The sequence below is a fragment of the Aulonocara sp. 'chitande type north' Nkhata Bay genome, linkage group LG22, assembly GCF_057382095.1.
Source record: "Aulonocara sp. 'chitande type north' Nkhata Bay isolate Kocher_YH1m ecotype deep benthic linkage group LG22, A_spYH_male_GT1.1, whole genome shotgun sequence".
Lineage (NCBI taxonomy): Eukaryota > Metazoa > Chordata > Actinopteri > Cichliformes > Cichlidae > Aulonocara > Aulonocara sp. 'chitande type north' Nkhata Bay.
Window position 1 is genome coordinate 4,912,431 of NC_141364.1, and position 27,875 is coordinate 4,940,305.

The window sequence follows — 27,875 nt, forward strand, 5'->3', positions numbered from 1 at the left end:
GTATGTGTGCGCGCGCGCGCGAGCGGGGTGTGTGTAGTGTGCAAGGAAGAGAAAGAGGAGACGGCGTCGTGCGCACACGCTGCTGCTACACACAAAAAACCACGGAAATATATTTAAATTGTTAAGATAACGGTGTACATACAAGAAAAAAGAGCCTCTAAGTGCTGACCGGCGAACAAACTGAGCCGGAGTTACTGTTTTTGGAGCCGGTGTGGGACTCAAGTTGTGAGTATCAGTTTTTATTGTTTGTGGGTTTTACTTGAGTCAGGCTGGTTGGGATGCCGGGTGGTTATAAAAGAACCCACCGTGAGGTATTTTATGGGGTAGATATGAGCGTGTGAGGGGGTCTTGTGTTTGATCTGAACCTGGCCGCCGGTCAAGCTCGGCTAGCACGCATGCTAATGAGACGGAAACTAACGATAATGGCAAGATGGCATGTTAGCGGAGATGGAGTGTGGGCTAATCTTTACGAGCTGTCCAAAGTTAGAGTTATTGTCCAAAAAGAAACCTCGTGTGGGGATTGTTTATTGTCCTGATTGCTGTCTTATGTATATTCACTTCCTTCCGCTCTCTTTTTTTTGTTCTTCTCTGCCCCCCACCCCCCCTACACTACAACACCTCCTCGACTTGGACGGACTCAAGCCTGGGTCAGAACTCTGGATTACCCTGGAAACTTTATTTAGTTAGCTAAACTGCTAGCTAACTAAAGAAAGAAAGTTTTCTGTTGTCCGCTATGTCTGCAAGCGACGATGAGAGGGATGAATACGGAGCCCCCGAGGACCGGTTAATGCACGGTAAGGCGAGGCTCATTTGTTAGCAGAGAATGCTAATGTTCACGCTGGGTTATGCGCTAGCATGAGCAGATGTTTTTGACATTCACATCAATCATGTTTGTTAGCATAATGCTAACTGCACAATGCGGCTAACTACCGGGTTGCTAACAGTAGCAAACCGGCTTCATTCGCGGCTGAGTATCGTTTTAGAAAGAAGTCCAGTTTTTACCACAACCTGAGACGGCATGGCTGGTGGTTGCATCGGAGTGAAGTCACGCCGACAAACCGGCATGTTCCCGGGGCCTAGCGTTAGCCAGCTACCGGTATTTTTACGTGTCGATGACAAGATGGAGGCAGCCAGTTAGCTTGAAAGCTGGCGGATGACGTTCAGCGGCGTCCCCCTCCTCATGGCCGGCGCCTTCGGTTTGAGTGTGCAAGGGGGGAAAAGTAATAATAATAATCATACGGAAAGGAAAAAACAACACCCAGCTTCTTATTTAACCGTTATTTATCCCCGATCACCTTTTAGTTTTTACGTGCAGGTGTGGCCGATGTTTACAGTGTGCTTAATTCCGACGAGCAGGCGCACCGTCCGCGATAGAACCGTTGAGAACAAACATTCAGCAAGTTAGCCGCAAATGCTAAAAATCGATCAAAAACGGTCCACTTTTTGTTCACGTGTTTTAAAGCTTTATAACAGCAATAAAACAAACGGTGCAAAAGACAACACACTGTAAAATCATTCTTCTTTTCATTAATAGCCATACAGAAACCAATTATTCAGGCTAGCCTTTATGCTCAGATGTCTTACAAAGGTCAAACATTTTCTAATAATTTTGTCTTTTAATTCATATTTTGTTGTTTCTAGTGTCAGTACCTGCTAACTGGTTCTGAAGTACCGCAACACGTTTTAACTATTTTTTTTGGGTCTAATACTGCATAAGCTAAAACTGTGGAAAATCGTTTCCATTTTAGTAAAAAAACATGTCAGCATTCAGCTTTTATTAATAGATGCTGCAGCTGAAAAGACGGTTAAAAATTGCACAGCTTATAAGATATAGTGATCAACCATGGTTTCTAATTGATTGTCAGCAAAGGTGCCAAACAAGTAAAAGACAAGTGGGGAAAAAATCACCAGTGCAATTAATCGAAAATTACCATTAGTTGAAGCTTTCAAAAATGACAAAAACACAATAATGTGGTTCAAAAATGTTTTTCTGATAAACACATCTTGATTCATGAGAGTAAAAGTAAAATCTCTGCAGCTGTAAAGAAAAAATGACAGATAATCAACAAAGGGAGGACAAAAACAGTCCAGAAATATGCCTTTGAATTACTCATGCACAATCAACAGCCAGTTATTAATTTTGCACTGGAATTGTATATAGGATGTATAATAATGTAGCTGAATAGCTGGTGAGTTATTTTCTATTGACTGCAGTAGAGTTTGGTGCAATTTATAGATTGAATTTAAGTTCTTGACACAGTTTTTTTTTAATCTGTCAAAGTTCCTTTTGTGTCTTTGTTAGTGTCCTTTTTTGCACAGCTCAGAATGAATGTCATATGCAGTCTTTAGTTTTTCAAACTTCTGAGTTTCTATTAAGTGAAAATCTTCTAATTTAAAATTTGTTTTCCATCAGGAGTCATATTAGGTCTTCACAAGCACAGATCCCACAGGGATAAATCAGAGTACACAAAATTAGGTCTTTATATCTGTGGAGTAAAATCATCTGTGACGCAAAATCTGGTCTTTGTCCATAAAACATGCTTTTCTCACGCTTTGCATCAAATAGAAAATTCTATCACTGTGCTCATAAGGAGCTCTTTGTGTTAAACACTTGAATCAGATTCGAATAATTTTTCTTATCAGCTACAGCTGTGTTTCCACCTACCTACACAAAGCTCAGTTACCTCTATTGACCCAAAAAGTCCCATCTCATTAAATTGTCTTCCTTTCCAGGTGCATCTTTGATGGCGACTTGCCATTTGCTTCTTACTGTAGTCCATTACATTAATAAGCGCTCAGTGCCAGATACTGGATTGAGATTTTTGCTGTTTGTGAGGCCTGCAGGGGTGTGGTTAAATCATCCTGATGAATCAGTTGTAAATGATGTTTTTAACCTCTAGAGCCAAACTCATTAGTCACTCCCCCTCTGAGGGCAACTTGTGTAACTGGAAAGTAACTTAGATTACTAGTTTAACTGCTAACATCACAGGTCTTTAATTCCAGACATCTAACTGTGGATAACTTAAATGCGTTCTGACACTGAGTGAGACAGATGAAAACCCAGACTTTATTTTTTGTTTTTGATTACTGCAAAAAGGAGAAATTTGGTTACTTTCTATTTTATTGTACAAATAGAAACAATCAAGTCTTCTCAACACTTTTGTCCTTTTGTTAACACGACTGTTGAGCCAAGGGTCAAGTGTTCAGTGTACAGGGTGATAAGTAAACAAAACAAGACCCAGATGAAAATGACCTTAAATCTCACTAGCACCCCAGAAATAATTTGAACTGTTACAGCAAGTTGCAGGTTACTCATTGGCTACTCAAACCTCAGATGTTTCTGCACCCTGAAGCTTGAGATCATCGTTTAGATGAGCTGGTGCCAGAGATTCAGTTGTGACAATCTGCTGCTGATCGATAGGTGTTGCTTCTCTGAAAACTGTAGCTGATCAGTGTTGTTGTAGAAAATGTTGAAACGGAAAACCCAATGATTGTTTGTTTATTGTTTTCTTTTTCTCCAAAGTAAATTGTTGTATTAGCCCTCCTCTATCAGTTACAAATCTCTTTGCTTCTGCATTGATTGACACAACTGTACGCAAAGATCAAACTGCGCAGACACCTGCATCTGTCACCTGGTTACAAAAATCAAGAGTTGCACAAAAAAACACACCAAACGGCACCAACAAGGGAACTTGCCAGCATGAAGGTGGCATAAGCGAGCATAAACTAAGAGTAGCGTAGCAGACTCAAACATGTTCCAGAGAATATAAATCTGCCTTGTGGGAAGCAGTTAAAGGGGAATTCCCTCTAGTTTTAAGATATTTGAATTTCAGGCCCTGGGATCATAAAAGTCGACATCCGGAAACAAAGCTTCTTTACAAATTCTGTCATTTCATAGTTCCACTGTGATCTGTAACACGTGCCGTTTACCTGTGAAATAGCTGAATCAAGAATTAAACAGTCGATGCAAGTATTTAGCAGCCTACAGCTGGTGTTGAGTTTCCAGCAGGATATGCAAGTGTCCTCCGATACGCATGTCATCTTCACGGCCAGCTGTTCATTGTTGTTATCTCTCGGCACAAACACTGACACACAGTTGCTCCTTTGTACACCTTAACAATGAAATTTCTCTGTTGGCCTGATCTGCAGATGACGAGGAAGGAGAGATCTCTGAGAATGAGACTCCGAAGGTGAGGAAGAAAAAGAAGGCAAAGAAGAGCAGAGAGAGCAAGGGCAGCAAGCGGCGGTCGCGCAGAGAGGTGAGGGGATTATCCAATTAATCTGGGGTGTTTGTATATATGGGGGTCTCTGGAGATCTAGTTTCAGTTCTGGATTAGAAAGATAAACATGTGATGCTGAGTAACTCTAGAACAGAAACCTACTAAAAGTTGACGATTTGTTTTCCGGTCATTTTGGGTCTCTGTTTGCTCACTGCCTTTCTCCTTTTTCCAGGAGCTGCCCATTAGCTCCCCAGAGCCCATGGACTTGGGCGGCGTAGATGATGGTGAAGATGGCGGCCCTGGCCAGCGCTCAGAGAGCGAGGGCAGCGACTACACTCCCGGGCGCAAGAAGAAGAAGAGAGCCAGCAGCGGCAAGGACAAGAAGAGGAACAGCGCCGCAGCAGCGGAGAGGAGCGCCTCCAAGAAGAAAGAACCAGAACCAGAGGAGGATGAGGATGACGATGATGATGACGGCATGGTAAGAAAGGCGAGCAAAGAAGGTCCATGCACTTATAACACATTTAGTGCTTGTTGAAATTTTTGGTCACTTTGAAATACTTTGTTACAAAAATAATGCTGCTGACAACAGCTCTGTTATTCATCGCTGTTATGAGTAACAGAGTAAAAAACAAAACTTGCTATAGTTTCTCTGTACAGTTAAAAGGTTTGTTATTGGTTTAAAGTACCCTTCTCTCCTCTGCGAAGAGCAGGTATTGATAGTTGTACCTGTAATGGAGTCAGCAGCTGTTTAACAAACAGATTTGATGTAAGACGTGCTCAAACAAAGAGCCGATTCTGGCCAGTTCTGAGGCCGCCAGCCAATCGGGGTCCTTGTAGTTAATGACACTCAGTGCAACATAAGAGAGGGTGGATTGGGGTGTGTGAAGACATATGCTGTTACTATGGCAACATCACCCAACGCTGCACTACGCACTTGACCCTGCTTCTTTGTGGTTAGATAAACACAATTTGATTCATTGGGAGAGCTGCCCTGCATCAGGTCTGCAGCTCAGGCTGTGAGATGGGAAGCGAACGGAGCCAGGTGTTTTTATCAAACTGTTCACCTTTTTATTAGCATTTAAACTTCAAAAGAAACTGGCTTTAGAAGACAGCAGTTTAGAAGTTAAATTTCACTTATGATTCTGGCTTTAAAGAAAGAGAACATCTTTAGACAACAGAAGAAAAGGCTTTAAACTTTTGGAGGGATCATTAGCAGCTGCCTGCAGATGGAGTTATTTTTATTGGTTTGCGCTTTGCAGCGACCACAGTGTGCAGCTTCGGAGCTTTTCGGACATCTTGTTCAAAGTTCAGCAGATCTAAACTTTGACCTCTGCTGATGGAAAGGAGCCATCCAGCAGGCAGGGAAGACAAAATGGAGAAAAATCAGTTGTCTGAATTAACTGAATTTCTATCAACCTTAAGAGGGGAAAAAACATTAAAGATCTGGTGATATTCAGTACTGGTTTCCTGAGGTGTGGGAGTACTGTGCTGCACAAGCCTTGTGGCCTCCCCATAACTTGGTGGAAGCTGAACATAAAGCCCAGCTCCCTATGGGGCTGCCCTGTGTCCCCCACCACTCTAATAATTGGATTAAATACTTGATTAGCATTTTTGCCATAATTGCCTGAAGTCTGCTTGCTGTAGAGATGAAATGGTTTACCTACTGTGATGAGTGATTTCCAGTCCCTTTTCTGGAAAAATGAGCCAAACATTTTGTGATTCCAGCTTCTAAATTGTGAAAAGTTCTGCTTTTCGTCGTCTTATATGATAGACGCCTGAACTCTTAGATTTGCACCATTAAACAGTTTGTATTTTAAGCAATCAAAGGGATCAACGTCACCTCATGAATGGCCTCATTGCCCTGGGCCAGTAAAGAAGTACAGTGATCCTGTGCAGCAAACTCACTGAAATGAAGCCTCTCCAAGTAACTTCTTCTCCCACCTGGTGTTCTCACATTAAAATACCACTGAACGTCTTTCATTAAACCACCTGTGCGGGTAGTTTAAATCTGAAAAGTATTGTTTGTTGTTTTTTTGCTCCCATCCACTGTTGATGTTTTCAGTTTTCACCCACCATAAAAGCTGTTTGAATGCAGATGAACTGCTTCAAATTTCTTAGAAACTTTGCAGTATCCAGCTGCAGCATACAGGAGGCAGTGTTTACTCCACTGTGCTTATTTCAAGGCTTTAGTTACTTGTTTTCCTTGAAGTATACAAATTGCGTACAAATTTATTAAAATGTCCATTTCTGTGGTCCAGAAAAAGCCTGATCTATTTGCCCAGAGGCCTTTTTCAGGGAAAAATCATGTTTGATGCTGAAACTCTCTAGTAATAGTTTGTTTATTTTGATAAAACAGGCTCTTGGTAGGATAAGAGTTGGACAGCAGGGGCAAAACTTCAGTGACAGTGTTTACTGTTGTCATCCTTCCGAACAGTGGCACAGGCCAAAAGGGACTTAGGACTCCCACCATGTGGTTCCCTTTGATGTTGTTTTGGTTTGCTGTGCACCTCCTGATTTTTGTAACCTTTCCAAGACAAATGGTTGATCTGCAGGTATTTGAATGGGAGGGCTGTAATGATGTGGAGTGATCAGTGAGTCAGCTGTAACCACAGCATCACACTGCAACTAATGATTATTTTTCATTTATCATTTAGTCATCAAAGAATCAAAGTAAGGACAAATTTCCATCAAACTCTTAAATCGCGTACACAAGTTATGATTGAGGTTTGTTTAACAAGGACAGGAAAGTGAGGAAAAAAACCAGCAGAACAACTAATAAATGAGTAAATTGTAAAGATTCTCATCAGGTTGGTGGTGATCTAATGGATTGACTCTACTCACACTGAATTATCAGCTTAATTAACAAACAGTCTGATGTAATTAAGTTTAATGGTCAGTGTCACTTTTGTTTCAGCATTTCGGTTGCTTGCTCGATGCTCATTTTGGAGCTTCTTCACGGGCCACTCAAACCCCTCGGGTCAGTGGAGTTGTTATTTCAGTTGCTGTGAAAAGGATGTTATTCCATGGATAATGTAAAAGTCTGTGGAATAATAATTTTGTATGTTGTGGGGTAAAATAAAGCCACAAACCACCTACTGGACTCTTTCTGATGTGCAGAAAGGGAACAAAAGTGCTTTTTTGTAGGAGGGGGGCTTTTTATGATGCTTAAGGGCACAGCAGCACCTTTTTTAAAAATCAAATTGAAACCCTGCTGGTTGGTTTTATGCTTCAGATTCATAAGTCACAGATGGTCCCACATGTTGGTCACTCGGTCTGTGTGTGATCAGTTGATGCCGTCCTCGTTCAGCAGGAGTTTATTGCGTAAAGCTTCTTTTTTTGGGAATAATGATGTTCCGAAATAAACACGCCTCCCGTTGTGTTGTGTCTGTGGCATGTACTGAATTGTGGTCGCTCTATTCAGCGGGTGCTTGATCTGCGCGCTCTGTTATCTGATCAGATCCATATTGATAACACTTTACAGCGCTAATGTGGTTTTGAGAAAACAGGAAGTTCTGGTCTTTGCATTATGCCAGGTTTTGAGACACTGTGGGCTTTTTTACCTGCGTCACAGGATGTTAGCAATAATGTTTTGTTCTTTTTTTTTTTAATTTTATTTTTTTGTAATGAAGAATGAATTTTGTTTCAATAAAGGCACCAAGTGGACCTGACTCATTGTTGTTTGCATATCAAAATGATTACGTTTTCATAGTTTTACCTGTCAGAGTAATGGCCCATTCCCACTCAAGGTATTTGTCATATTAAATAAAGAGCACAGGTGGTGTCGTCTACGACCCAAACCCAATTCGCAGGATGGATACAACCATTTTGTTTTTTTGTTTTATTTTTTTGTTTTTATTGTGTGGTGTTATTAAAGTGCACATTAAGCATTTCCTTGTGTGATACACTAACAGGGAACAGGCCTTTACTGTGTGGGGAGATCTTTTCTTTTGAATAGACTTTAGCGTTTCCCACAGTTGGATTCATTTTGTGGCGAGTGTGGGACATTAAAACAAAACATGTGAGAGGCATTAATACATTATCTTGTGTTTTCATTTGTGTCCATTTGTTTTTTTTATTTGATTTTAACAATTTGTTTTTGTATTTTTGTTTCTGCAGGAGCCAAAGTCGTCATCTCAGCTGCTGGATGACTGGGGCATGGAGGATATTGACCACGTCTTCACCGAGGAAGACTACCGCTCTCTGACTAACTACAAAGCCTTCAGCCAGTTTGTCAGGTACATGGACGGATGTGATATAAAGTGCTAGATAAATAAAAGTTCAAGTGTGTGGTATCGAGAGCTCGTACACGGTGCAGGTGTAACTGTTTGTTGACTTAGGGTTTTAAAGGGATGTTGGAGAAGAGTGCAACAAAAAGGTGGCAAAGTTAATTTTACCATCTCACGGAAAGTTGCCACTTCCACAGTCCAGGATCACCTGCATGGACTCGTCCAGTTGCAGGGAAAGAAGGAACAGCAAAAATATAAATAATGATAATTCAGTTTCCTGCTAATTTACACCGTAAATGCACAGAAACAACAGAAACCATCTCTAACTCCCAGCATTGCTTCTGTTACTCACTGTTCAGGATGTAACCGTGCAGACTTGTCTGCACAGCAGCTGATACCTAGTGAACACATGTGACCCACAGCAGCATCAAAACCACCAAAACATTGAACTTTGACTAAAATAAACTCTGTTAAAGAAACCCATCATGATCAGTAATCAGCGTGCAATCAGCTGTATGTGTACCATTCGTTTGATGCTAAATGAACTCGTACCCATTCTTAAAATTTTATTTCCTGACACCCGTCTCAGGCCCCTCATCGCTGCCAAGAACCCAAAGATCGCCGTGTCTAAGATGATGATGGTTCTGGGCGCAAAGTGGCGCGAGTTCAGCACCAACAACCCTCTGAGGGGAGCTGCTGCTGCCAACGCTGCCCTGGCTACCGCCAACGTGCCGGCTGCTGTTGACACCATGGTAGCAGAGGTCACGCCGCCCGCCGCAGCACAGCCACCTCCGGCGGAGCCTCCTCAGGCTCCTGCTCCCCCGCTCCGCAAGGCCAAGACCAAGGAAGGCAAAGGTATCCTGAGCAGGAGAGGTCACATGAAAGGCTAAAATATCAGCCTCCTGTATCTGTGTGACGCTAAACTGAGTTTTTCTTCTCTTCTTTTTTTTTTTTCTCCCCCCGGCAGGTCCCAACGCCCGCAGGAAGTCAAAACCTGCACCAAAACCACAAGAGAAGAAGAATAATACGAAAACAAAGAAAGTGGCTCCTCTCAAAATCAAACTGGGGGGCCTCAACAGCAAGAGGAAACGCTCATCAGTAAGTATCAAAATATCATCATCATCATCATCTGCGTTTTTTGTTATTAAGCCCACCACTGTGCCCAGTATAGAATAGTGTTTTTAACCAGTTTATTAAAAAAGTGGGGAATGGGTATTAGTTGGAAAATTAGCTGTTCAATAAGGTAGTGCAGTAAGAGGCACAGGTCAAAGTTCATTCAAGCATTTCCGACGAGTCAGGTTACATCAGCTTGTTTAATGATACCCTGAAGCCAAGAACAAAGCTGTCTGTGCCTCTAACCATGAGGAATTTATTTTGCTTTTGCGTTTATTCGTTTTAATTAACTTTGTGTTACACGTTACTCCACGTAGCTTCAGAAGAAATCGTAAATCTTATTCTCTTAAGCTGAGGGAACCCTGTTGTATCCTAAACGTATCTTAAAATCTTTTGTCCCGTGTGCACAGAGCGAGGAGGATGAGCCCGACGTGGACAGTGATTTTGATAACGGCAGCATCAACAGTGTGGCGGTCTCCGAGGGGTCAAACAGTCGCAGCAGCCGCAGCAAAAAGAAGCCATCCAAGAGCAAACCCAAGAAGAAGAAAGGTGCGTCTTTAAGACTGAAACTAAGCTCAGGTGTGATGAGCCAGTGCTCCTTTGCTTGCTTAAACAGTTGCTGATGGGGCGTAGCGATTGAAGATTGCTGGTTAGCTGTGCGGTAATGACTGCGTTCGGGGTGAAGTATTAGAAGCGTGTGGCCTTCTTGACGACATGAGGAGGAGTGTGCACACACACACACAATAATCACTGCGACTGAGTCAGAGGAGTTTGGTATATTTAGAAGGACGATGTCTTCATCAGGCCTGTCGCCTGCTGATGCCTCTTCTGTAGCTGTTGTCACCGGTCGGATGACGTAGTGGATGGAGTCACATGAACTGAAAGAGGACGGAGTCCTCGCAGACACCCTGCTGCGTAGGCGTGGAAACGCTTTTAACTGGTTAAGGTTTTAGCTGCAGATGGAAAGTAAAATTTGCACTGGGAGATTATTGGATTACAGTTTTTGGCCGCGAGTGATTATGAAGGTAAGATAGTCGGAATATAATTATTACAACCTTTCATTTTCACTAAAAAGCAGTTTTGTTTTTGTTTTTTCCTTATAAATCTAATGCACAGATTTCTTGTAGAGCTGTGTGGTTCTGGCTGTAGAAACTCAGACTTGTGAGCACTTTTGATCATCTTGAGGACATTTGCCAGATGAGAAGGAGAGCCTGTTTCTGTAGGGGACGTAAGACTCCTGTAGAAGAACCTGTGGACAAATTACAAAGGCTGCCTGTGGCTCCTTTTTTTCCCCCCATCTGGATGTCTAAAGATCCTCAGAAACCACTGTGCTCTATGGTTGGTCCTGTGTTATCTAGGCCTCTTGTCGGCTCATCTCCATCCACAGATGCCCCGGTGGAGACCAGCGAGACACCTTCCTGTCAAAAACATCCTTATTTGAACCTTCAATCTTAAACTGGGAGACTTTGTCTCCTACTATGTGTACTATGTATTTCATTTGAATGTCCAAGGATAACTTTGGCGTGCTGACTGGAGTAGCCAGGAATCGAATCAATCAAATCAACCTCCTGTAGACCGTTTCTCCCTACTGATTTATAACTGTTTAACTATGTTTTATATCAAGATTAGTTATTTATCAAAATAATGATCATTGGGGTTCTACCATATTTGAGCAGCCCTACCCTAAGTGTACTGAAATACAAATGGTCAGTTTATTTATTTTATTTAATTTCACTGTTGTCCGTCGAAGGCACTGCAACTTTTCTTTGGCTTTTGTTCAGCCAGATTCAGGCGAGTGAGGTTTAACACACTCCTGTAGTTTGCGCAAATGTTTTGTTTTTGGTGACACTTTAGATTTTGATCAAACACTTTTAGCTCTTTTTTTTTTTTTTTTCTTTCCTCCCCACTAACCCAAACTTCATGTTACTGTTGACTTTGGTCAGCAGGCTGAAAATCTGAGTGTTTTTGTTTCTGGCTGTGTTTAGGTGTTTCGGTGGGATCTCTGTCTAAAACAGATAGTTACTTCATCCTAGTGAAGCCCGTCAGTTTCAGTCTGTTGGTGTCATTGAGAGAATCTGAGCTTGAGGGGAAAGAGTGACTCACTGAGTAGTTTTTTCTCTGACAAGCAACATAAACACACAGCTCAGTGTCATAAACACCGATCACGGATCACAGCGCGTATCACTTCCTGACTCTCTGTTAACGTGAGACGTTAGTGGGTGTAATACTTTTTGTCCTTCCTCATCAGACGTAGAAGATGGTGACGGCTATGAGACGGACCACCAGGACTACTGTGAGGTGTGCCAGCAGGGTGGGGAGATCATCCTGTGCGACACCTGTCCCAGAGCGTACCACATGGTCTGCCTGGACCCTGACATGGAGAAAGCACCGGAGGGCACCTGGAGCTGCCCGCACTGTGTAAGAAACTTCTTGACAACTTACTCCACCTTAAAAAAAAAAATTACCCTTCTGAAGGTCAGACAAAGCACATAAAGTGGCTTCAGTTGCTTAATAATGGACATTTTATTTTATAGTGGTAACATCAGGAGGTTCTAGCTTTCTGATGTTTAAATAAAAGTGCATCTGTTCGATCACAAAGTCTGGGTTCAAACATTTAAGCGACTTAAAAAATACCCAGATTTTCAGTGTGGAACGGTTACCATTTTTCTTTAATTTGTCACTGGTAACACAGTTTCATTTTTTTAAATCATTAGACACCAGTTAAAATAGTTGGAAACTGTTGTGATTAAAGGTCATAAAGCATAAACTGTCCTGCGATTGCAGGAAAAGGAGGGCATCCAGTGGGAAGCCAGAGAAGACGGCTCCGATGGTGAGGAGGACAACGGAGACGCGGGTGACATGGAGGAGGACGACCACCACATGGAGTTCTGCAGAGTTTGTAAAGATGGCGGAGAGCTGCTCTGCTGCGACTCGTGCCCCTCGTCGTACCACATCCACTGCCTCAACCCACCGCTCCCCGAGATCCCCAACGGGGAGTGGATCTGCCCCCGCTGCATGGTGAGCGACAGGACGGTCAGGGTTAAACGTGGTGATTGTACTAACATGCGTTATTATTATTTATTGATCATGTGGTCAGTTATGGGATTCTTTAAGTCACAGTGGTTTTAAAAATAAAAGAGAGAGAAGGAGGAAGGATTTGATAATATATAATACCTTGTGCATTATGTTAATATACTAGTTTCCTGTCAGTACCCTTGTTGAGTTTTGGCATAGTGGCACAAGTTCTCCACCAGTGCAGGTTTTGGTTGGGGAGATCTTCCAGAACACAAGGGAACAAGAACTACAGCGGTGGCCCAAAACGGCAGAGGTGGAGTTTGTTTGTTGGATACTCAAAGCCAATGAGTGACATCAGGGACCACAACAATAGTGACCTGACTAACCTGCCAGTAGGAAAACACTAGATGGGATGAAGTGGTGTTAGCTGGTTAGCAGTGATTGAGGGGATTGTCCACTAGTAAACCGATCATGTTGTTGTCATAGGCATTAAAAAAACATCTGTCCTCTCAAAAGTTCTTTGAAGTTTGAAGTTTTTTGTAGCGATAACTTATTTTTAAAGCTGAAACTGTTTTTAAATTTTAGTGGCTCAACTGAATTTTTTTTCTTTTTCACCAGTTTTAATTAAAAGCATCCATAAAGACTTAAACCTTTACTGTCCCCCTCCCCTCCAGTGTCCACCCATGAAGGGGAAGGTCCAGAAAATCTTGACATGGCGCTGGGGAGACCCCCCTCCTCCCACACCGGTTCCCCGTCCCCCAGACCTCCCAGCCGATGCCCCCGACCCCGCCCCGCTGGCAGGGCGGCCCGAGAGGGAGTTCTTCGCCAAATGGTGCAACATGTCCTACTGGCACTGCTCGTGGGTCACGGAGCTCCAGGTGTGTACAGCTTCAGGAAAGCTTTAAATCTCTCTGATAGCTGAACCTCATCCTAAACTTTTTCTCGTGCATGTTGTGTAGCTGGAGCTGCACTGCCAAGTGATGTTCAGGAACTACCAGAGGAAGAACGACATGGAGGAGCCGCCCCCCATCGACTTTGGGGAAGGAGAGGAGGACAAGTGTGTCAAGAGGAAGAGCAAGGACCCCATGTATAAACATCTGGAGGAGAAATACCTCCGCTTTGGGATTAAGATGGAGTGGCTGATGGTTCATCGAATCCTTAACCACAGGTCAGTCTGACCTTCTTACAGACACAATGTTACACAGATTAGACTTCAGCTCTGATTCTGTACTATTCATAAACCATCAAAAAGAGTCACTTTTTCTATCAGAATAAATTATTTTGATTTAATTATAAACTTTTTTAGATTTTAGATTTTTAATTCAATTCAGTTCAATTCAATTTTATTTATATAGCGCCAAATCACAACAAAAGTCGCCTCAAGGCGCTTCATAGATACAGAGAAAAACCCAACAATCATATGACCCCCTATGAGCAAGCACTTTGGCGATAGTGGGAAGGAAAAACTCCCTTTTAACAGGAAGAAACCTCCGGCAGAACCAGGCTCAGGGAGGGGTGGGGCCATCTGCGGCGATCGGTTGGGGTGAGAGAAGGAAGACAGGATAAAAGACATGCTGTGGAAGAGAGACAGAGGTTAATAACAGATATGATTCAATGCAGAGAGGTCTGTTAACACATAGTGAGTGAGGAAGGTGACTGGAAAGGAAAAACTCAATGCATCATGGGAATCCCCCGGCAGCCTACGTCTATTGCAGCATAACTAAGGGAGGATTCAGGATCACCTGGTCCAGCCTTTCCTTTTTGCTAAAGCATATAGTTAAGTTTGAAGCCTAATCTTAAAAGTAGAGATTGTGTAAACACTAATGAAGTAATCACACTATCTCTAAACTTATTCTATTCAATCTTAATTTTTGTCATTCTCACTGTTCTGGAGTGAACAATGTACTAAAGACAACAAGTAACTTTGATTAAATCTTCTGTGCCGGCTCTTCCCCCCCCCCAGTGTGGACAGAAAAAATAACGTCCACTACCTGATCAAGTGGAGAGAGCTGCCGTACGACCAGGCGACCTGGGAGGCCGAGGACATGGACATACCCGAGTATGACCCGTACAAACAGCAGTACTGGAACCACAGGTGAGTTAAGTTCTGCACAGCTGTGTTAACAACCTGAAACTTGCCGCTTTTTACTCATAGTGCGTGTTTGTTCCAGAGAGCTGATGATGGGAGAGGAGGGAAGACCTGGGAAGAAGATAAAGGTGAAAGGAAGAGTGAAGCGGCCTGAAAGGCCTCCTGAGAACCCGGTGATCGATGTAAGTTGGAATTAATGAGTCTTTGTGAGGGAATGAGTCCTAAAACTCAGACATTACCAAGAGTCAGTGGGTTTTAGGTGACTTTATGCTCGCTGCACTGGTCACAACTAGAGCAGGGCAATATGGCCAAAAAAATTTATCACGATATAGATTTGAAAATTTGCGATAACGATATAACTGACTATATAATTGATGCGAGACAAATTACAACTCCACAACTTTACTAGCGCAAACCCCCCCCCCCCCCCCCCCCCCCCCCCCCCCCCCATCCATTTATTTTCACTTAAACAAGCAGCTGTTTTTATGTGCATTAAAGCTCTATAAAAAGTAGAAATGGGCTGACATATCCTGAGCATAATCATATATAATATCCACTGAAGTTAAAACAAGGTGCTTTGCAACAATAAACTGCAGTGTGCCAAATAAAAAATAAAAAAAAGTCCAATACATATTTGTCGGACCATAAGCTGCACGGGATTATAAGACACATTAAGAGAAACAAAGCAGTCAGATAAATCTTTATTAAACTTTATTAAACTCATTCTTCTTGCTTCCTCCACTTCTGTACCATTGATTCATTGATGCTGTATTCTATCACAGCTGCTCTATTCCCATGTGGTTGCAGTATATTAATGACTAACTTCGTATTGTGGATGGATTATCTCAGTTGTTCTCCTGACTGAAGTTTGGTCCGTTTACAGCATCCTGCCATGCGATTGTATTTGTCTCTAACCATCAGGAACCTTCACGTTAACTTTTATTGAGTGGAAAAAAGTTAGTGTTCATCCTCCAGCTTCACTGTTTATGTTATGCTAACATAGCTGTGTCGCTAGCGATCACGTAGCACATCATTATATACCAGCTAGCCCAACTTCAGTAACCCTACAAACGTCACTGCTGTTTAGTTTCCTGTCTTCATTTATGTTGGAAGTGATAGCAGAGCTGTACCTTTTAATTTTTTCAGAAATCTCTCTGTCAGAACATGCTATATCATGTTTAGGTAACTAACAAAACAAGCGAGCTAACTTCCTGCTAACTTCTAACTCCGTTAAATGTAATAAATGCTGTTTCCATGGATGCCTGGATGTTAAACTTCATAGTTACACCTGGTAAACCAGCAATGCTGATCGTTTTTTAAAAGGTGAAATAATTTAGTTGGTCTTTCTAAGTTCTGGTTACCATTTACTGGAACATTTGGGAATTCAAATTCAACAACAATTATCTAAAAGCACAAAAATAACCCTGATGCATGAACATCCTCCAAAACTGCTCAGTTTGCCTCTAAAATGGACTGTTTTTTTAATATAGTAAAACTAAATGGCACTCAACTAGGAAGTGTTTTCTTTCTACCATTGACATCCATCAACTGACATCTTCGTGGTTGGTTTTTCGCAACTTTGAGGTTCAATTGCCATTTAGTTCCATATGATTCATGAGAAAGCCAGTACCTCCAGAACTGGATGAGCCGCATTCCAAAATGCAGATGAATAAATCCCTACAAGAACCAGAGGGAAGAAAATGTTTAAATGAGGTTATGTGCCCTCAAACTCTTCCTGACATTCCTGAGGCCTGGCTGTCTTTGGTGAGGTGGGCTTCTTTTCCTCTGTTGTGGGAGCGTGGGGGTCGGGCATCAGCTCTTTGGAGCTGGGCTGTCCTGTGCCACCGCGGCTGTGTCCTGGCACCCCAATGGTGCCAGCTGGTTTCAGTTCTGGGCTGTGGGTCTGTTCATTGTCCCTCAGCTCCTACACTACTGTGGGTCCCTGCTGTGCCCACGTAGAGTTTCTGGGTGGCCTTGATGTCAGACTTCCTGTAGTTATAAATTTATATTTTCTTTAAATAAAATAAAAAAAATTCCTGATATTCCTGATTGTAGGGCGCCTTGATTGCGTCTGCCCTTGTTTATAAATTGTAATTCTTCCGTTTCCAGCCCACCATCAAATTTGAGCGTCAGCCAGAATATCTGGATAGCACGGGGGGGACGCTGCACCCCTACCAGCTGGAGGGTCTCAACTGGCTGCGGTTCTCGTGGGCTCAGGGCACCGACACCATCCTGGCCGATGAGATGGGTCTGGGCAAGACGGTGCAGACCGCCGTCTTCCTTTACTCGCTGTATAAAGAGGTGAGTGGCTGTGAGAAGCTGGATTCTGTTATACCCCTGTGGCGCTGCACATGCTGAAGCTGTAACTGTATATCTTCTTCTGTGGTTAGAAAGCTTTGGGTCTAGCTCTTCTCCGCCTTTTTGTTGGAAATTTGAGCTTCTACTCGAACTAGACTTAAACAGTTTTACTTATGTGATTTTTATTTCTTTTTTTTGTTGAATTTAGTTTGAGATGAATTAATGAAATGAATTTTTCGTTCAGTGCTACAACTCAGCGGTGCTCTGTGTGGCTACGTTATGTCTGTAGGTGGCTGTCATCCTATTGGCTAGCAGCCATCCAGCCATTTTGTATAAACCAGGTGAAATCTGACGACATTAAGCTGGATCAGAAACTGTAAACCACCACTCATCATATGTGCGGCTGCTGCCACCTGAAGGTGGGAGGCCAGAATGCACTTCCTGCAAACTTCCTCCAACTGAACTTACTAGGATTTTATTGACAATATTTTTAGTTTCTTTATTGATTTGTGGGAAAAGCAGCTTAAATATGCTGTAATGCACAGAATATTTTACAGATTAGTTAAATTTGGGAATCCCAAGAGTTTGAACACTTTTATTTACCAGGTGGAGTTAAGACCAGTGGGTCTGGGGCAAAGGTCGTTGGTCATTAAGTGAAGCGCTGGTGACCTTCATCTGTATGATGCTTTACACTCACTTCTCGTCTCCTCATCCAGGGTCACTCCAAAGGGCCGTTCCTGGTCAGCGCGCCCCTCTCCACCATCATCAACTGGGAGAGAGAGTTTGAGATGTGGGCGCCTGACATGTACGTAGTGACGTACATCGGAGACAAGGACAGCAGAGCCGTCATCCGGGAGAACGAGTTCTCCTTCGAGGATAACGCCGTCCGAGGAGGCAAGAAGGCCTCCAGGATGAAGGTAAGGAGATGGTGGCGTGAGTGGAAATCCGTAAAACAAATAGCAAAAAAAAGAAACCGCAGGAAAAAAGTGTGTTCAAACTTGAGTTTGAGTTTTGGCGATTTCCTCCAACAGAAAGATGTATCCATCAAGTTCCACGTTCTGCTGACGTCCTACGAGTTGATCACCATCGACATGGCCGTCCTGGGCTCCATAGATTGGGCCTGTCTGGTGGTGGACGAGGCCCACAGGCTAAAAAACAACCAATCAAAGGTACAACACACAGGGGATGGGCGCTTTCGCACAAGCGAATCATTTTTCAGCAACAACGCGGGCAATAAAAATCCCAGACTGTAATAACAAAACAAAGAAAAGCTGTTCTGTGGTTGAATCAGAAGTTTATCTGAATCATCGGTCTGCTTGTCGGCATGGTTACTTGAAACAGCTGTAATAAATCTGTTGTGAGTGCGTCTGAATTGAAAACATGTGCAGCTGCCTGTGAATTCTCACTCAGCCTGATCCTGTTATAAACATTTTTGTTTCCCCCTGCTGTAGTTTTTCCGGGTGTTGAACAACTACTCCCTGCAGCACAAACTGCTGCTGACTGGAACTCCTCTGCAGAACAACCTCGAGGAGCTTTTCCACCTGCTCAACTTCCTCACGCCCGAGAGGTTCAGGTGAGCCTGAGCTCTGTTGTAAAAATGTATCGCTTTACTGTCAGATAAGTAAAGGAATACCTCACGTGTGATCTGGTTTCTCTGTCATTTCTTTTTCTGCAGTAAGTTGGAGATCTTCTTGGAGGAGTTTGCCGACATTGCCAAGGAGGACCAGATCAAGAAGCTACACGACATGCTGGGTCCGCACATGCTCAGGAGGCTGAAGGCTGACGTCTTCAAGCACATGCCCTCCAAGACCGAGCTCATCGTCAGAGTGGAGCTCAGCCAGCTGCAGAAGTGAGTGGGGTGGTTGGTACAGCAGCAGCTGTAGAAGAGAGGTCAGAGGAGTGGACATGAGGCTGAATGTTTGTGGTCTGTTTGCAGGAAATATTACAAATTTATCCTGACGAAAAACTTTGAGGCTTTGAACACCAAAGGAGGAGGAAACCAGGTTTCACTGCTCAACGTCGTCATGGACCTCAAAAAATGCTGCAACCACCCCTACCTCTTCCCCGGGGCTGCTATGGTACGACCCAAACACCAGGGAGAGACCATTTATTTAAGAAGGAGGCTGTGGACGGCTCCTACTGTTCTACCTTTGGACAAACCTTTTATGCAATTTATGAAACCTTAACATTTGATTGGTCCCAACAGGAAGCTCCAAAGATGCCCAACGGGATGTATGATGGAAATGCTCTCATCAAGTCTTCAGGGAAACTGATGTTACTGCAAAAGATGATGAGGAAGCTGAAGGAGGGAGGACACAGAGTGCTAGTTTTCTCTCAGGTACAACGCCGGACGTCTCAAACAATCTGATACTAAAGATAAATCAACTTGGAAGTCTTTATCTTAAACTAACCTTTCTATTTTTTTTCTGTAGATGACTAAAATGTTGGACTTGCTAGAAGACTTCCTGGAGAACGAAGGCTACAAGTACGAGAGGATTGACGGAGGAATCACAGGAGGGATGAGACAGGAGGCCATTGACAGATTCAATGGTGAGTTGATCCTTATCTCACCTGCTCTCTTCTCTTCCTTCACCTTTCATATCTTTTCCACTCCTGTGTATCAACGCTGGATTCATCACACCTGGAAAAAACTGCTTTCCTATTGGAAAAACTGGACTAACGAATGAAAGCTTTGCAGGTTTTTTTTTTGGAACGCTGTCCAGGGGGTCGAATTGGGTCCTTTTATAGGGGGCAGAATGTAAACATCACCGGCTTTAGGATTGTTCCAGTTGATTCACTAAATCTGATTCTTGAAGCAACTTTATTCTCTTTCCTACTTCATCCTTCAGCTCCTGGTGCTCAGCAATTTGCCTTCCTGCTGTCGACGAGAGCCGGAGGGTTGGGAATCAATCTGGCTACTGCCGACACCGTCATCATCTACGACTCGGACTGGAATCCGCACAATGACATCCAGGTACAGTCGCAGAGACATTAGTCATCACTCACACATTCACCCAAACTGCTTATTCATACGTGTATTTTTGCTTTCAGGCCTTCAGCAGAGCTCATCGTATCGGTCAAAACAAGAAGGTGATGATCTACCGATTCGTCACCAAGGCCTCAGTGGAGGAGAGGATTACTCAGGTAAATATAAGCAGAGTCCCACAGAGTTGAAATCTTGGCTGGTTGCTCTTATAAAATTTCCCTCTCTCCTTACCTGCTCTGCTCTCTCCAGGTTGCCAAGAAGAAGATGATGCTGACTCACCTGGTGGTCCGGCCTGGCCTCGGATCCAAGACGGGCTCCATGTCCAAGCAGGAGCTGGATGACATCCTCAAGTTTGGAACAGAAGAGCTGTTCAAGGATGAGGGAGAAGGTGAGGGTGGAGGGAAGCTTGGGAGAAGACAACAGAAAGAGAGAGGGAGGGAAAACTATGTGAACTGAAGTCTGTGCGTCTGCAGGTGAGAACAAAGAGGAGGACAGCAGCATCATTCACTACGATGACAAAGCCATAGAGCGACTACTGGACAGGAACCAGGACGCCACTGACGACACGGAGCTGCAGAGCATGAATGAATACCTGAGCTCCTTCAAAGTGGCTCAATATGTGGTGAAAGATGAGGAGGAGGAGGTGAGCGCCTGAGCCCATCAGGAGTGACTTTCATACACCCAGCTCCCCTTTTGTCCTTTTAACCACCTTCGTCCTTCTTGTTGCTCAGGAGGAGGAGGTGCAGCGGGAGATCATTAAGCAGGAGGAGAGCGTGGATCCAGACTACTGGGAGAAGCTGCTGCGTCACCATTACGAGCAGCAGCAGGAGGATCTGGCCCGAAACCTGGGCAAAGGCAAACGTATCCGCAAGCAGGTCAACTACAACGACGGCTCTCAAGAAGACAGAGGTGAGAGGGCGTCTTCTTCTACTCCTCTTACTTTTTAGAGAGGGGAAAACAGTGTTTTATATGTATAAAATAAAATGGTCTAAGAACAGATTTAGTATTTTGTGCTCAAAATATTTGAGGAAAACGCACGGGTGTATTAGAGTTCAGAGTTTTCAGTGAGGAGTTTCTCCTCTGCTGAGGGGGAAGCTTGAGTTTAAGGTCACTTCTCTCTTCAAGTGTCTCTAATGATGTCGTTGGTCGCTTTACATAAGGAAGAAGGGTTTTCGCTTCTCTTCATGGCTCACTGAAAAAGAAAACCACCTGATGAAATGGATTTTGAACATTTAATGAAAAATAAAAACGGGAACATCCATCCTCCTGTGCTGCCTCCTCACATGCCCCTCCCCCCTTTTCTCCTCCTCCTCACTTTTCACCTTCTTTTTCCATTTCCCCTTTTTCTTCTTCTTCTAACACCCCTCCCCATTACCCATTTCTATGATGAGTCCCCCCCCCCCTTTGACTTCACCTTTGACCTTTGGTTAAAAAAAAAAAGGAGAACTTTTCTGAAAAACTTGTAGGATTTTCAAATTTATAACATCTACTAGGAGACTGATCACTCCCTCTCCCCAGGGTTTTGCTCTACTGCTTCTTTCTCCTTCCCACCTCCCTCATTTCTCCTGCTCCTCCCCCTTTGAATGGGACTTCTGGTGAAGGGGAGCAGTGCTCAAAGAATCTCAGCCTGATTTATAAGAAAAACTGTAGATTACATGAAACAAGCTGTGGTGTGCGTACGTGCAGATAGAGAAATGATGAAATTTAAATCTTCCTTTTTACTTTTGTCTCAAAGCTGATTGGCAGGATGACCAGTCAGATGGCCAATCAGATTACTCGGTGGCATCTGAGGAGGGCGATGAGGACTTTGACGAGAGATCAGAAGGTAAAAACTTGGTTAACTTGTTTCCTGAGGTCCAGGATGAAATGTTTAATATTTGCTCTCTACATTTAAAGCAGTCTAATTAGTGCTGGTTACTTCACAAGTACATAAAAACAGGATCTCCAGCTTCACTTACTCACAAAATTGTTCCGTTTAAAAAAATATTTTTTGGAAAAGTGACTCATGTTAAACCTGCAGAACAGAATAACTAAAGGTTTAAACGACAGACAAGAGAAACTGAATGTATTCTAAGCTTTTAACTCAATAAACTCTGAATGTCATTCTGTAGACGGAAAAGGGAAACATTAATTTTGAGTGTTGCAGCACAGTCTGCCTCCCTGCAGAGTGTTTCTTATCATCTGTAAAATCACCAGCGTTGTTTCCTCTCTGCAGCCAACTCTCGCAGGCCGAGCAGGAAGGGCCTGAGGAACGACAAAGACAAACCGCTGCCTCCCCTGCTGGCCAGGGTGGGGGGCAACATCGAGGTGAGCGTCTCAGAGACTCAAAGCTTCAAACATCTCAGATTATAAGTGTATCAGTGGTGACCTTGTTCTTTGAATAGTCTTTAAGGTATAATGGTGGTATATCTCAAAACTCAACTATCGTGGATCTTATGACTGTTTGTTCTCTGTATGTAAACTCTGATGTTTACCCCTCTGACGTTTCCCAGGTTTTGGGCTTCAACTCTCGGCAGAGGAAGGCCTTCCTGAACGCAGTGATGCGTTATGGGATGCCCCCACAAGACGCCTTCACCACCCAGTGGCTGGTCCGAGACCTGCGAGGGAAATCTGAGAAAGAATTCAAGTGAGGATCGCAGCTTAAATACAAACACGTGGCTTCCACTGAAGACAGTGAAGTGCTCATCAAGGTGGTCTTCTGCCACATTTTAAACTGATGTAATAAAGCTTTTTATTGCTTCATCTTTTAAACTCCCTCAGGGCCTACGTGTCTTTGTTTATGCGTCACCTCTGTGAGCCCGGAGCCGACGGGGCCGAGACCTTTGCGGACGGCGTCCCCAGAGAAGGGCTGTCTCGGCAGCACGTCCTCACCCGCATCGGAGTCATGTCACTTATTCGCAAAAAGGTAATGAAGGCACTCTTTCTTTCATTTTGTAATAAGAGGCTAACAGCTGTAGATCGCCTTAGGGTTGGTTCATACGCTTGTTTTGAAGAACTTGGTTTGTTTGTTTTGTTGGAAATGCATTTGAAGCTAGAAATGAACCAGCAGTCTGCAGCAGGAATTTGATTCTCTGCTGTCTTCATAGTTCCACTTGTGCTTTCAGGCTCTTTCTATGTGTAAAAACTGTTACCAGTCACTTAAAAGTACAGTTAACCTCCGACACTTTGGCTCATCGGACCAAAAACAAAACTTTTTTCCATCTTCAACTAATGAGAGGTATTTGAGGATGAGTGTATGTTTTTCTTTTTATTCTCTCTGTGTAAACTCAGTCAAGCTTTCCTATTTTTTCTTACTAAACTGGGATGACTGGGTTTGTTGGAGTATAGCAGTATAACATTTTATTCAACAGGGTTTTGCAATTTTTGCTTTTAAATCTAGGTTGACTTTACCTGCAGGGACCCTGGACACACAAATAACTGAAAAAGGAAAACAAATTACGCTTAAAAGAAACTTTGTCTGAATATTTCTCAGTTTTTTCTTAATTATTTTCTTTAAAAATCATTAACAACCTTTTAGAGTTAAATAAAACTCTGCGCCTGTAACATCTTCACTGTTTTGAACTCAACATTATGCACTCCACACTGTATATAAATGCCACTTGTTTTGCACATATTCAACTCTGTATATTTTATTATTATTATTATTATTATTTTTTTTTTTTTTTTTTTTTTTTTTTTTTTTTTACTATTTAATTTGTAAAAGTGTGTGTATATACACACACACACACGTAGGAAAATATTTAGTATACACATCCAGAAATGCATACACTATTATATATTGTACATATATTTATTAGTTTCAGATTAGCCATTCTTGTATTTTGCTCGTTTGTGTTGTTGTGTTTGCACATCTCTGTTGCTTGTGGGGCTCGCACACAAGAATTTCACTCGCATGTGCTGTGCCAGTGTGCCTGCACATGTGATGTGACAATAAAAGTGATTTGATTTGATTTTGATTTGATTTGAACTCCAGAGCTTGTAGGAGATCTGTTGTACTTGTTAGCTGCAGGCTGGGCTCCAGAGACCGTCTTTAGTGAACGAATGGAGTTGAAGCTTAAATGAGTTAAATCTGGTTTTGTTTTATAAATGCAGCATTTCTAATGTGTTTGAAGTAAATGCCACTTCATTTAGAAGCTGGTAGGCGAAAAGTCAAAACTGAACAATTTCATGACACCCAGCGGTAAAATGCTGCCCCCTGGTGGTGAAAGCTTTGGTTAAAATATACAGAAGTTATTTAGAAAAACAAGGATGAAAATAAACTTGGTAATGTCATGTTCCCCAGAAATGCTTGATTTGAGATTTTTATTTTATTTTGTTTCTATTTAGTTTGAGCAACATGTAGAGACGTCTTGCTGACGCGCTCGCCTGTTTTCCAGGTTCAGGAGTTCGAGCACGTAAACGGCCAGTGGTCGATGCCCTGGATGGCCGAGCTGGAGGAGAACAAGAGGGCCGCGGCTCAGCCCGATTCTCCTGCAAAAACGCCGTCCACCGGCACCCCCGCCGACACGCAGCCCAACACGCCTGTGCCAGGTAACACTCACACTGGAGCTAAACCAACAAACACACAAGTCATACAGGATACTCGATGTGTTTGTGATGAAAAATAAAGCGTATAAAAATAGAACAATATCACGAGATACTTTGTTTGTAGTCGACGACTCCTCGAAGGAGTGTGAGAAGGACGTGAAGAAAGAGGGCGAGGCAGAGAAGAACGGTAAAGAGGCCGGAAAAACCAGCAACGAGGTAAAGACTGAGTGCTGTGAATGAAATCGGGTTTATGGAGTCGGAAGGAGGAAAGATTTTTAATCTTCCACGTCTGCGGCAGGTGATCGCCATCCCAGACGATGACGAGAAGAGTCCGTCAGCCGAGCAGGAGAAGAAGAACGGGGAGCCAATGGAGACGGACAAACCGAGCAATGGCGAAACGGAGGGCGTGAAAGAGAAAGAAGGCGAGAAGATGGAGGAAGGAGAGGGTGAGAAGAAGAGTCCAGAGGGAGCGGAGGAAACGAAGCCCCCCTCAGAGGCAAAGACAGAGGGGTCAGAGGTCAAACCTGAGGATGCAGAGGTCAAAGGTAAAACTAGTCACTCGGGATTCTTCCTGTTTTAATATATTTTTAAATAAAACTTTAGAGAGTAAGTGATAGAGAGATACACCTTGTTATTTGGTTACTAAGTTCTTCCTTTTTTTAAAAAATCTTGATTTCAGCAGAAGAAAAGAAGGAAGAGAAGACAGAAAAGATGGACACCACGCCTCCCGCAGATGAAAAGAAAGGTGCCGATGACGTTTCCTGCAGGGTTTCTCGGCGCTCTCTGACGCTCTGCTGTCGTTAATTGTGATTCCTTTTTCATCCTCCCGCAGATGTGAAGGAGGAGAAGGAGACTCAGAAACCAGTGGAATCGGCGGCCAAACTGCAGAACGGAGACGGCAACAAGGAGGGAACGGCATCGACCGCCGCTGCCACGGCGAGCGGGGCCAGCGAGGAGAAGAAGAAAGCCAAGACTCGGTTCATGTTCAACATCGCAGACGGAGGATTCACAGGTACACGCTGGCTCAGACTCGAGCACAACTCATTCGAATGTTTTCAATTCAACGCTGACTCACGTGTTTCTCTCAGAGCTCCACTCACTGTGGCAGAACGAGGAGCGCGCTGCCACGGTAACCAAGAAAACCAACGAGATCTGGCATCGCCGCCACGACTACTGGCTGCTGGCCGGCATCATACAGTATCCTTTGCACACCTGTCTGTCTGTTTGGCTTCCCTGGAGACTAAAACAATAGCACTTAATGTGAGATCAGAGTCTGTTGTTTCCTTTGACCTCTACCTCCTTCAGACACGGTTACGCCCGCTGGCAGGACATCCAGAACGACGTCAAGTTCGCCATCCTCAACGAGCCTTTTAAAGGAGAGATGAACAGAGGAAACTTCCTGGAAATCAAGAACAAGTTCCTCGCCAGAAGATTCAAGGTATGAAAGATTTGACTTTAAAGATATTTTTTTCTGATAAAGACTTGTTTCAGGTAAAGGACGACATCAACACTGTTTGTGTTTCTGATCGTTTTCTTCCACTCATCTGATATTCGATGTTACAGAGGAGATAGATCTTTGAGCTGAGCAGAACATTTAAAATAAAATGACTCTTTGTTCGCCTCCGCTGCAGCTGTTGGAACAGGCGCTGGTGATCGAGGAGCAGCTGCGACGCGCCGCCTACCTCAACATGTCGGAGGACCCCTCCCACCCCTCCATGGCCCTCAACACCCGCTTCAGCGAGGTGGAGTGTCTGGCCGAGTCTCACCAGCACCTCAGCAAGGAGTCCATGTCCGGGAACAAACCGGCCAATGCCGTCCTGCACAAAGGTAACGTCGGCGAGCAGGCTTAGCTGTTTGTTTTTAGAGTCGCGCTGCTAAAAATGTCAACTTTGTCTGATTTTTAAGATAAAAGCACCTTGAGAACATTAAAATAAGTTGCGAAGAACCTCGAAAATAACTCTAATGTATGTGTCTGTCCTCCCTCAGTGCTGAAGCAGTTGGAGGAGCTGCTGAGTGACATGAAGGCGGACGTCACCCGGCTGCCTGCAACCATCGCCCGGATACCGCCGGTTGCAGTCCGACTCCAGATGTCTGAGAGGAACATCCTGAGCCGCTTGGCAAGCCGAGCACCTGAACCACAGCCGCAGACACAGCAGGTAACTCTCACACACTCTCACACACACACACACACACACACACACACACACACACGACATCTCTCTGACCCCACCTCTCCGTTCCTCCCCCGGCAGATGTCGCAGCAGTGAGACTGAACGTCGGCTCTTTACCTCGAAAACCACCCCCTGCCTCACCTCGACATTCCTGATTGGTGCACAGGAGTAAGACAGACTTCGCGCCTCAAGCTTGAAGCCACGCCCACTTCACATTTTTTGGTTTTGTTTGTTTGTTTTGATTACCCCCACCCCTGAAAAAAAGGACTTTACAGATTTTTCCCCCCCCGGAGGATCAAATCCCCCTCCCCTCCCCACCGAGAACGAGGCTGTGGACAGAAAAGCTGTTTTATTTTTTCCTCCATTTTTTTCAACTTCTGTATTAATATTATTGATATAATGTTATTATGATGGTTTTTTTTGGGACCTAAACAAAATAAAAAAATTAAATGAAGTTTTGTTGGAGCTTAAGTGATCCTCATAAAAACTCTGCCAACTTTTTATATCCGGTATAATTGTTTTTCTCTGTGTTGTAGCAGCAATGATGTTAAAGGAGGAGGTGTGAGTCCTGCACATGTGGCAGCTTTGTGACTTAAAGATGTGATTTGTTTTTGAGAATTTAAAAAATTAATTGGTCGAGTGAAAGAAAATGGAAGGATGAAAGGTGTTTACTGCTGTTGAAGCTTTACACACATCATGACTTTACTGTTTTTGTTCACTTTCTCGCGGTTAAAGTTCCTCCGGCTTGTTGTGATTTGCATTTTTAGCGCTTCACCTCACAGGAGTCTCCACCAGCCAGCAAGCTTAGCTCCAGGTACTTGACGGCAAGCCACTGGCCGCATTGTTGGCTGTACCTGTTCAACTCCTCATTAACACAAATATCAAATTAAATGGCTGCCATGTTATTGGTTGGTGCATTCGGGCATGTACGCGTGGGGAAGAGAGGTGAATGTGGAATGGCGTGAGATGGGCTGTTCTGATTATTTTTAAAGAAATTGCTGATCTGCTTTGGAGAGGCTACGTGGGTAAATCAGAGTCCAAAATGGAGAAAATGTCCAGAGTGCAGCAGAGTACTTGTTGATGTCAGAGGAGCTGGCCTGTTCAAGCTGACAGGAATGCAACAGTGACCTCAAATGACCACCAGATACAACCGAGTGCAGCCTGGAAACAAATGCACGCATGCATCTCTCCCATCAGGAAACGAGTCACAGCCCAAAGACTGAAGTAAAG

At 43.6% G+C, this 27,875-nt stretch overlaps 1 protein-coding gene across 2 annotated transcripts; it reads left to right on the forward strand.

Annotated features, from left to right (window-relative positions):
* On the forward strand, positions 1-27,099 carry chd4a (chromodomain helicase DNA binding protein 4a). Of its 2 annotated transcripts, none has more exons than XM_086279398.1 (41): positions 1-225; positions 643-794; positions 4,150-4,259; positions 4,453-4,698; positions 8,337-8,455; positions 9,036-9,301; positions 9,414-9,544; positions 9,970-10,108; positions 11,808-11,977; positions 12,344-12,577; positions 13,249-13,452; positions 13,534-13,742; positions 14,538-14,669; positions 14,746-14,845; positions 16,773-16,964; positions 17,678-17,878; positions 17,993-18,130; positions 18,413-18,534; positions 18,637-18,810; positions 18,898-19,039; positions 19,168-19,299; positions 19,394-19,511; positions 19,811-19,935; positions 20,013-20,105; positions 20,197-20,335; positions 20,421-20,590; positions 20,679-20,856; positions 21,683-21,772; positions 22,163-22,254; positions 22,440-22,573; positions 22,708-22,852; positions 24,324-24,477; positions 24,599-24,690; positions 24,773-25,019; positions 25,157-25,219; positions 25,307-25,486; positions 25,563-25,671; positions 25,780-25,912; positions 26,106-26,301; positions 26,461-26,630; positions 26,727-27,099. In XM_086279398.1, exons 2-41 carry the CDS (start codon positions 734-736, stop codon positions 26,739-26,741), a joined length of 5,865 nt encoding a protein of 1,954 aa, XP_086135524.1. In that variant the 5' UTR covers positions 1-225; positions 643-733; the 3' UTR covers positions 26,742-27,099. The 2 variants fall into 2 exon arrangements, with proteins under 2 accessions (XP_086135524.1, XP_086135523.1); XM_086279397.1 differs by having other exon boundaries at positions 2-225; positions 25,154-25,219.
* Positions 27,100-27,875: the final 776 nt, after the last annotated feature.